This window comes from Cyphomyrmex costatus, unplaced genomic scaffold, assembly GCF_001594065.2.
Source record: "Cyphomyrmex costatus isolate MS0001 unplaced genomic scaffold, Ccosl1.0 scaffold1076, whole genome shotgun sequence".
Classification (NCBI taxonomy): domain Eukaryota; kingdom Metazoa; phylum Arthropoda; class Insecta; order Hymenoptera; family Formicidae; genus Cyphomyrmex; species Cyphomyrmex costatus.
Genome location: NW_017275037.1, coordinates 14,306 through 24,010, shown reverse-complemented (window position 1 = coordinate 24,010; position 9,705 = coordinate 14,306). Strand labels below are relative to the sequence as shown.

The 9,705-nt window shown below is 39.2% G+C and overlaps 2 protein-coding genes across 5 annotated transcripts in view; both read right to left on the bottom strand.

Annotated features, from left to right (window-relative positions):
- Tnpo (transportin 1) overlaps positions 1-5,220 on the bottom strand; it is an 8,393-nt gene extending 3,173 nt beyond the window's left edge. The window contains exons 1-11 of one of the 2 annotated variants that reach the window (XM_018541897.1): positions 5,090-5,220; positions 3,807-3,882; positions 3,502-3,681; positions 3,059-3,407; positions 2,757-2,958; positions 2,274-2,682; positions 1,828-2,139; positions 1,499-1,736; positions 1,060-1,349; positions 876-974; positions 712-807 (exon numbers count right to left, since the gene is read on the bottom strand). In XM_018541897.1, coding sequence (XP_018397399.1) covers positions 712-807; positions 876-974; positions 1,060-1,349; positions 1,499-1,736; positions 1,828-2,139; positions 2,274-2,682; positions 2,757-2,958; positions 3,059-3,407; positions 3,502-3,681; positions 3,807-3,882; positions 5,090-5,194 — 2,356 coding nt within the window. In that variant the 5' untranslated portion in view covers positions 5,195-5,220. Of the gene's footprint in view, positions 1-711; positions 808-875; positions 975-1,059; positions 1,350-1,498; positions 1,737-1,827; positions 2,140-2,273; positions 2,683-2,756; positions 2,959-3,058; positions 3,408-3,501; positions 3,682-3,806; positions 3,883-5,089 lie in introns of those variants that run through there. The other variant, XM_018541889.1, reaches the window with a different exon arrangement.
- Positions 5,221-6,808: 1,588 nt separating this feature from the next.
- The window catches only part of LOC108775547 (uncharacterized), a 9,712-nt gene continuing 6,815 nt past the window's right edge, over positions 6,809-9,705 (bottom strand). For all 3 annotated transcript variants that reach the window (XM_018541962.1, XM_018541955.1, XM_018541971.1), the window contains exons 10-14: positions 9,033-9,306; positions 8,810-8,944; positions 8,448-8,734; positions 8,283-8,375; positions 6,809-8,129 (exon numbers count right to left, since the gene is read on the bottom strand). In XM_018541962.1, the coding sequence (XP_018397464.1) occupies positions 8,016-8,129; positions 8,283-8,375; positions 8,448-8,734; positions 8,810-8,944; positions 9,033-9,306 (903 nt within the window). In that variant the 3' untranslated portion in view covers positions 6,809-8,015. The remainder of the gene's footprint in view (positions 8,130-8,282; positions 8,376-8,447; positions 8,735-8,809; positions 8,945-9,032; positions 9,307-9,705) is intronic.

The window sequence follows — 9,705 nt, the reverse complement described above, 5'->3', positions numbered from 1 at the left end:
ATTTATATATATATATATATATATACACATATATACTGAATTGCAACATGTCTTTGCGGCAATACAACCATATATGTATATACGTTCAAGCCTACAGGCAGTCGCACACCACTAAATCAAGGTTTTAATATACAAATACTAATTACTTAAACCTGTCGATAATAAAACGTGCAATCGCGATTCATATATATATATCCACGCCAAGTCATTGAACTGTGTGGTTTAAAGTGATTACTCAAAAAATTACTTAAAAAAAAAAAAGAGAGAAAAAGAAATATATACGTATTTATGCACCTAAAGAGCTGGGATGCCACCAAATATTTGATCTAGCGTGAACAATACTCTAAAAGTTACTGGGAAACCTTTCATTGAACAATGATCGGAATTACTTTCGGTCTATGTAAGATTGTGCATAACAATCATTATATCATAAAGCTAATCTCTGCAAATGACAAGTTTCCTAATGTGCACAAAGAGCAGCATAGTCGAGACGGAGTGTAATTGTAAAAATATTTTAAATCGACACACACGGGAAAGATAGCGATAAATGTATGTATGTATGTATAGGAATCGACAGATTCTGTTGTGTCGGTTCGACTTTCATACTACACATTGCTTTCTATTCGTTTGAAAGTAATGCTCGGTATATCATATACGGTATCGTTCTAAAAAAAGAACTGGATATCCGTAAAGATCGATCTAGCGACTCACCCGTATTTTCTAACAGTGTTTTCGGCGTGTCCGGTCGATTAATGATTTCGATGAGCTGCGCCAAAATTAATGGGATGTACGCGCTTGTGTCAGGACCTGTAAAAGACAAACAAAATAAGTAAGTTTCATTTATTCTCCAGAAAAATGTTGCTTTCAATATTTACCGAGTTTTATCGAAATTTCACCGATCGCCCATGTCGCATTGTTACATACTGATATAAACTGCGGATGCAAGTTTTGTCCAAGTATTGGCATAAACTCCGCTGCATGTCAAGATAAAATCCATTGAAAACATATAGGTACATGTATATCTAAATCTGATAGATTTAGTATCTAGTAAATACTAACGTATGCAGGGGAGCACGTGTTGGAAGCAAGCTTTTGTAAGATCTCCTAGTAAAGCAAAGCTACTCTGTCTGACTTCAGGCATGGTATCCTGCATACACTGATACAACAGTTGCATAACATTGCTATTCATCACTAGACGTTCCATGTGACCGTCCAGTCCTTCCGCTAATCCGCTAAGAAGGTCTAAAGCAACTATCATAAAGTCTTTATCAGGTGCCTCAAATTGTTCCGGACTTTGCGTGCTCGCTATATGTTGATTTAGCGTTTGTTCCACAAGTGATACGCATCGCCTGCAAACACAAAAGAATATATGCATATTACTGTGTAACACTGAAATATATAAGTTATAATAGATTGAAACATCAATATACACTGCAGATTTAGAGACCTCTATTCTAAAATCCTCTTAATAACAGTAGTTGGTCACGTATGTACATACCTGTACACAGGTTCACAATAGGGTAAGAAACCTGAGCGCAACGCGGTCGCTATTGAAGAAAGACATTCCAGCAATGGGAACAGATCTTTATCTTCATCTTTTAATACGTTCCACTTATTAATGAGAGGCGGCATCAAGAGATTAATGTAATCTGGTCTATTTAGATGATGACCTACAGAATCAGCGAGAGTGCCAATGGCATCGTACAGAATTAAAAGATTCTTATGCTGATATTTACCTAAGAATAAATAATCATATTAATCAGAGATATAAGTATTTTGTAGAATTCTAGAACGAGGTAAACTAATCGCTCTTGATGTTCTACTCACTGAATGCGAAGACGAGCGTTTCGAGAATAAATCCAAGATAAGGAACCAATTCGGTACACGCTTCTTCCTCCAAAGTCGCAAAGGCGGAACATGCCGCCTCTTGAACACGTTTGTTGCTGTCAAGCACTCTTTTGAGCAGTTCCGTCATCAGAGGTTTCAAATGCGTCTCGTGAGGTTGCGCACAAACCCAGTGCGCGTAACGGCTCAACGTCCAGCAAGTTATGGCACGTACAAGAGCCTTTTTGTCACTCAGACAACCGATCAAATAAGGGATAAGCTCCGACAGATGTGGAATCATGCCGCTCATACAACCTGCAAATATAAATTAAATCTTACTCTTACGTTTCTCAGTCAGATTGATTGTTAATACATATAGTATCAATTTATCAATTTATTAATAAATACATTTTAATTTATAATAAACTTTAAGAAAAAAATGTACGCACCTTCGGCGATGGCTCCTAATGCCAAGATACCAGATTCTTTGATCTCCCAAGACTGATGGAAAAGAGTCTCTTTCAAAATCGGTACCAAAACTGGTAGAAGCTCTTCCCTAAAAACATTAGCCAACATATCTAACGCAGCGGCAGAGCACTTCCTTAAGTTCCAATCGCTGAGAGTTGAATCGTCATCGCAACCATCTTCAATGTCTATATCCTCATCGTCACATCCACCGTTTACACCTCCGTTCTCATCAGCGTGCTTGTTCATGCCGTTAGCGTGATGCGAGTGATGCGTCTTGGATTTGTGAAAACGTGGTCGGATATCCTCCTCCCTGTCTGGGATCATTTCATCCTCCTCCACATCTCCTTTGAGAAGGATTATGTCAATTTCCGAATATTTCATACCTTTCACCTGTGATGAAAAATGTTAACAGTCAATTAAGTTGAAGAAATGATACTTGGCCATAAATTTAGAAGAAACCTTACCAAGATAGGTACTAATCGCGTCAGGTGTGGTGCAAGTGCCTCTTTGCAAATTGGTTGTTCAGCTAGTGATAACCAAAACTCACAAGCCTCCAATGCCACTCCCTCGTCAACATCCTGAGTTCTCATTAACATATATTCTATTATATTGTGCATATGTGGTATTAGTCTGTCCATTCGTACTTCGAGCAGCATTACCAGTGCCCTACACAAAAACATGACAGATAAAAAAGATATAGGTATCCATTTTAGCGTAACAAAATCTTGGTAAAAGAAATCCTCTGCAATATATTACACATAACTACCTGCATACGTTTTTTCGGACCTCAGAATCATCGTCTGAAGCTAAATGGAAGAGATTCTCCAAAAAGCTGTCTATATGTATCATAAGCGCTTGCGTGCGTTGAATGATGAACTGATTGACGCATGCTATCGCGTGGGATCTGATCTTGGGACTCGAATGTCTAAAGAATTGAAGGAACTTTGGAATCAGAATGTTCAAGGGTCGATTTAGAGCATCCGAATCTAATATCTCTGCCGAATCCTCGCAAATCTTCTGGAGAGCGCCAAATGCACCCTCGCAAACATTGTAATCTTGTGAGTCCAACATTTGCCACAACGCTGGTAACAATTCTGGCCAAGTTGTTAATTCACCTATACTCGTGGAAATATATTTCAATCGTCAATAAGATTTAATACGCATGCTACCTTGCTACATTTTGTAGCAATGCAATGGAAGATGACATACCTCTTGATGCGACAGTAGTGATCAAAATACCGACAGTCGCACGAATCAGCGGTGATGGATCTCCGACAGCTGACAGACATTCTTGCTTAATGAAATTTATGACCTCTGGTACAAATTTATGGAAGTACGTCTTTACATTGTTTTTCAATATCAGACCACTCAGAGACCTAGTGGGTTCATCTTAACAGAAAAAAAAGATTGTTAGTTTTAATTTAACGCTACAAAAATTTTGATGTAAAATCTGCATGAATAAAAGATTCTGGGATAGCTGAATTGGAAAGTCGTATAATTTAATGTTGACATACCTTCTGATGTCAATTTCGTTAGAACAAAAATCAGATAGTTGTTGAAATCTGGGAATTTGTTCAATTCTTCCAATTTCTATTCAAAGAATTCTAGTTAAGAAAAATGTAACACAAGATGACTTACTAATGAAAATAAGTAACAAGATATGTACACAAATAAATCTACTCTTTAAATACTTCAGAGTAAAATATCATGAGTAAAATTTTAACCAGTCTCCACAAAGAGTGGCACAACATTTAATTCTTAAGTGCAAGATTAATTCTAAAAGTTTTAGAGAGTACATTTTACGAGGCCACGATTCGTTTCCCCGAAGAGATAACACAGTCGTAAACGCGCATAAATGTAAACTCGTCATCGATATAGCGCGCGATCGCCCTGTGATTCGATACGGCAGTAATAGGCTCTATAGGCGCGGGCGGTTCGTTTACGCTTACACGATATGCCCGGCAACAGAAGGGCTCCCGCGAAAACTATCGATCAGAAGAGTCGCGCGCTGGGAAAACAAGTCCTCGCGCGCGCGCGCGCGAGCGTGCCGGGATCTCCGCGCGATTCCACTCAACACAATTTCGTTCAGCTCGGCCGGGGCATGTATGGTTAGCATGTATTTCCATCTCTCTCCCTCCCTCTCTCCCTCCTTTCTCTCTCTCTCTCTCTCTCTCTCTCTCTCTCTCTCTCTCTCTCTCTCTCTGCAGCGCTTGAGACGCGTCAGGCACATTCGATTCTCCAAACGGCGCAGCGACTCCCGGACGGCGACGGAGCTGAACGCTCGAGAAACGAGCAAGCGATTGTTCGCGACGCTATCGCGAGCGAGCGAGCGAGCGAGAGAGAGAGAGGAAAGGAGCACGCGCGCGCGCGCGTGCTGTCTCCTTCTTGCTCTTTCTCTTGGGCGATCTCGCGACATGGAGATCACGTTCGCGCGTAATTAATTTCCCTGGACCGCGTTTTCGGACAGGGTTCCGAATGGCCACGGGCCCGAGAAAACGGATGCAACGACGGAGCGGACGAGCGGGTGGCGTGGGTCACGCGCACCGCCGCGTCCCTTTTCTCCACTCGCGCTTCACTCCGCGGGGGCCACGTATGGGCGATGATACGCTACAACACGATACGGTACGGTAACACCACACCACACGACACGACACGGCCGATGACGGCTCCACGTATGGGCGATGATACGCTACAACACGATACGGTACGGTAACACCACACCACACGACACGGCCGATGACGGCGACGGGCACGAGACACGCGGATCGTGGATCTCGGACGTCAGACGAAAGGATACTTGTTGTACGGCCCGCTGAGTCGCCGTGTCCGGGCTCTGCGACTCCTTCAGCAGCGTCAAAATTTGCCTGAGTCCTTCCTCCTGCGGTTGCCACGCCATTTTCATCGTGTTTTTCAACAGCACCACTGTAACGCGCAGCCTGCCTTCTCTGACCTCGCAGATAAACGGAAGCTTCCTACAGCGCTCTCTTTCTCTCCCACCCTCTTGCCTCCGCCGCGCCGCGGTCAGCCAACCCCCTCTGCAAACTGCTGAGCTCGGCCAGGACCGTGATCGTGCGAGGGGGCGCCACGCCCTTCTTCGAGTCCGATTGCCAGCCTATGCCGCGGCAGGAACGGGCGGGAAGGGAGAAACTAGCGTTTCCGTTTCATAACCGCCCGTTTATCGGCCCCTTTTTTTCCCCTCTGCTCCGCTCGCGTCTCGTTCAGGAAAACTCAATGAAACCGGATCGTGGTCCGGTTCGCGAAACTAGAATCCCCGTTGCGGCTATCCCACTGGAGAACATCCCACGTGGGAACGCCGATCGCAAAAGCGTCAGACCAACGTCCCGAGACGAGAAGATTTTGAAATTCGAGTCCCCAACCAGTCCAGGTTTCCGGTGTCGCGCGAATCGACGCGGGAAAACACGCCTTGCGCAACAATTGGCGACAATGGATATTCCCGCGATCGATGCAAGGTTCGTCCTTACGCGTTCGCGCGGAAACGCGCGTGGAAAATCGATCAACCAACAACAGACATCAGTCATACCGGAATGACGATTGAATATTCTCAGATAACTTTGATCAAATTCCAATTTATTCAGTCAGCGATTAATTCGACCGGTTGAATTGTTGACTGTAAAATGTTCTAGTTCTAATTCGCTATTTCCGATCTAATCCTCTTTTTCGTATTTTATTCGGTATTGAAGGAAAAATTCTGTAGTATTTTATTATCTTAAAATTGTATATTATACATTTTAAAAGTCAGCGATTGCACCATTAGATACAGCAAAGTTTCAGCTTTAAGAATCTGAATTTTTTAATTGTGATACGATAATTTTTTACGAAGTTATAAACAATTAAAATCAAAATGTTTTCCTTTACTTAACACGCGAATAACTCAGGAATCAAAAATCATAGAACATTTTTTAAAAACAAATTTTTAAGAAAAACTAAGCTTTTACGTTAAATAATCGAAATTTTCACGAATTCTTTTTTGGTACATGACAGATTCACAAAGAAAAAAATTCCCTTTTTAGCTTGTAGTTTTCTATATGTAAAAAATTATCAATTTCACATAAATTAAAAATTTTTGTCCTTTACCTTGTTTTAATTATTATTCTAAAAAATTTACAAAACCTTTTGAAAGTAGAAATTTCTAGCTTTAAAACCTTTTCTGGGGAGAATTTAAATTTTGTTCATTTTTGACGAAGATATTGTATTATATGTATAGTTTTCACCAAAAACGCAGAACTTTTCCTCCAACCCACAATATTAAATAACTATTATTTTGTATCTATTACATATTAAAATAAAAATAATATAGAACCTGTATTTAATTGAATCAGTCATCAACTAACTTAATAACTGGTTCAGTAGAGAATTGCTTATTACAAAACGTCCAACTATGTAGCAAGTCATCTTTTAATCTCTGTTTCCACACAATATTAAACTACAAAAGTTAATCCTATTCACGATTGTTAAGTACCGCTTGAAAAGTTGATTAAACTACTCGGTGCTCGATCACAATTGGTCTCCGGGTGAATAAAACTGAATTGTCGAGTGAAACGCAATTTTTATTTAGAAATTTTAAATATACGGCTAGCGCATACGGAAAAATGATAAAAAATGCGGTGATAATCGCATTTTTCACATTGGCAAGGGTTGGACCCATCGCCAACGACCCTAAATAATTACGAAGCGAAAACGATACGCATACGCAATCTTAAAATAAAAAAAAAAGAATTGAGAACTCTCTCTTACTTGAATATCTTATAAACAAGTATCTATGTATACAATGTGTGTTAACTACCGCGGCGTTTTAATCGCTAAATCCTTACAAAGGTCGGCGAAAGCAATCATTCACGGTATCGCACACTTAAAACTTAGTAATTAACTAATTATAATTAAATGATCTTACTATCCCTTACAATTTGTACTGTCGCGTTATTGCGAATATTATGACTCACACTCAACTTTGGGGTAACTTTTCAAGTGTCAGTCTTGCACGGTGACGCTGCCAAATCTGTTATTTACATGCAAACACAGGCAAACTCTATCTCTTTCTTTTTCACTCTCGAGATTCGTTACGAAGTTAAGATTTTCTGTCTATTCTTTTTAGCCTTCCAACTTTTAATCGATTTCTCACGTTATTAAAGAGACTGCGTTGTACGAAATTGCTTTTTTTTTTCTTTCCAAATGCATTACTCGGATAACTGCTACAGCAAGGCCATATAATGAAGACATTTGTATTGTACATATAAGCATAATTGTGGAACACTATCGAGTCGACACCCGCGAGTTTTCCTGCTTGACCCGATCAATCGTGCAATCTTCTTAAATAGTATAAATTATTGAATGTATATATACAACGTTCAACGCGTTTAAAATGGTGACAAAAACGGCTTCCATTTATCTCGTATGTATTAAATATCGGCATGTATGTATTAAGTATTTCGAGATCGTTTCGTTGAAAATCTATTACAAAAGAGCATTAAATAATCCATCTATTAACAGTTATAGTTACAGGTGCTGCGGCAAATAATGCCATTTGTTACGTTTATCATTAACGATAATTGAAGGCACGTATTGAAGAAGAATTGTAGCGTGTTGGAGAAGAAAAGTTCCTTTTCTTCTCCAAGACATTCGTAAAATATGATCGTTCTTGCTACTATTTGAATGATCTTACTGCTCGAATATCTTGTGAAAAGTAACCTTGACGCAATTAATTTCTAAGCTGGTCTTCCGTGAACGCGAAATCTGTATAAACACGTGTAGTCTAGTTGCCCGTGATTGCTGTGTATCCTCAATTCTATATATTCGTATGGTTTATTGATTTCTGTGTTCTGCGTAAAAAAAAAGTCAAGGATTAATGTGTATAGTTCTCTAATAAATCTAATTAATAAAATAACATGTAGAAAAATGAAACACAAATAGGTCAAGTTATATGTATGTAAAAGAGAAGTAAATTTATTAAATAATTTTAAAAATAAATTTACCTGAACTGGAAAATATTGCAAACTTTCATCGGAATACATGAATTCGTACTCCCCAAACTTCACTGGCTCAAGATCATTCTCATTCAGTAATCCCTGCACAGCAACAAGAGAATTAGAAAAATATCATGTTGAATACACGAAAGAGAAATTAAGAAGTTCACATACCCAAACGTTGAATTTTCTGGGCGCACTGGACATGTTCTCATTCGGTAAGATTAATTTGGATACATGCTCCAGAGTGAAACCAGTTACATAAATAAAATTTCGCAATTGTATCAGGAGATATCCGGGAAAATCTTGGAAGGCCCAACAAACGCCAGGTTGTATCGGATTTCCCTGTATTACCGTCCGCGGATTATTGCTTTCGTAATACAACGTAAAACCGAACAAACTGAAGGCTCTCGATCTTATGTCGTATCGCTGAGTGCATCGAGTGCTAATAATCTGACCACCTATATAATCAATGAACAAAGTTATTTATTATAATATTCATCAGTTTTTTAACAATTATTGACACGACACAATACCTGCAGTTTCCAAAGCATAATCCACTTGACCAGTTTTATCAGCGTCATAAATTCGCAAAACTTCCTTTACTATTTTGCGTATATGCTCATCCGAAGCAGGAACATTTGCATTGTCAACGTTAACGACTTCGTGAGCTATAAAAATATTTATAATATATTCTCTTCTATTAATTAATATATGACGTGACATACATCCAAATAGATTTTAAATATATCTTCAAACCTTCTCTGTTATGAGATGCAAGTAAACTCTGCAAGTTTTTTCCGAGATCTTCTTTCGAAATTCCGGAAGGAAAGTAGCTAAGCAAAATTTTTTCTACGTGCTTTTCCATATTCTGATTTATAATGGATTCTGCGTTGACGTTACAACAAGATTTTAATTGTGAGTATAATTCGCGTAATTCTTCAAATTCATTCTTAATTAATTTGATTTCGTTATGTGCTACATTTCTTAATTCGCTGACATTCATTTTATTTTCCACATCAACAATTTTGTCCTAAAAAGATAATTATTGTACAACTCAAGATCTTTATAATTATTAATTCGTATAATAATGTATAATGAGCGCGAACGTCTGACATAGCAGACCATTACTAGTCTATCACGCCAGAGGTTCCGAGTTTGATGCAGGTAGAATAGACAGACGCATCAAATGGTATAAATGTAAACTAAAATATTTATCCTCATGTCTCCTCTCAAAAAAGGCAGATAAGCTTCCGAGAGAGCATCCTTGCCCACAGAAATATCTCTCGAAAAATTCACCGTTCGGAATAGGCATTAAAACTGTAGGTCCCATATGCTTGTAGCAATTAAATAATCAGTGAGGGCACAAGCATGTGTGTAGTGTGGTGTGTGTGTGTGTGTGTGTGTGTGTGTGTGTGTGTGTGTGTGTGTG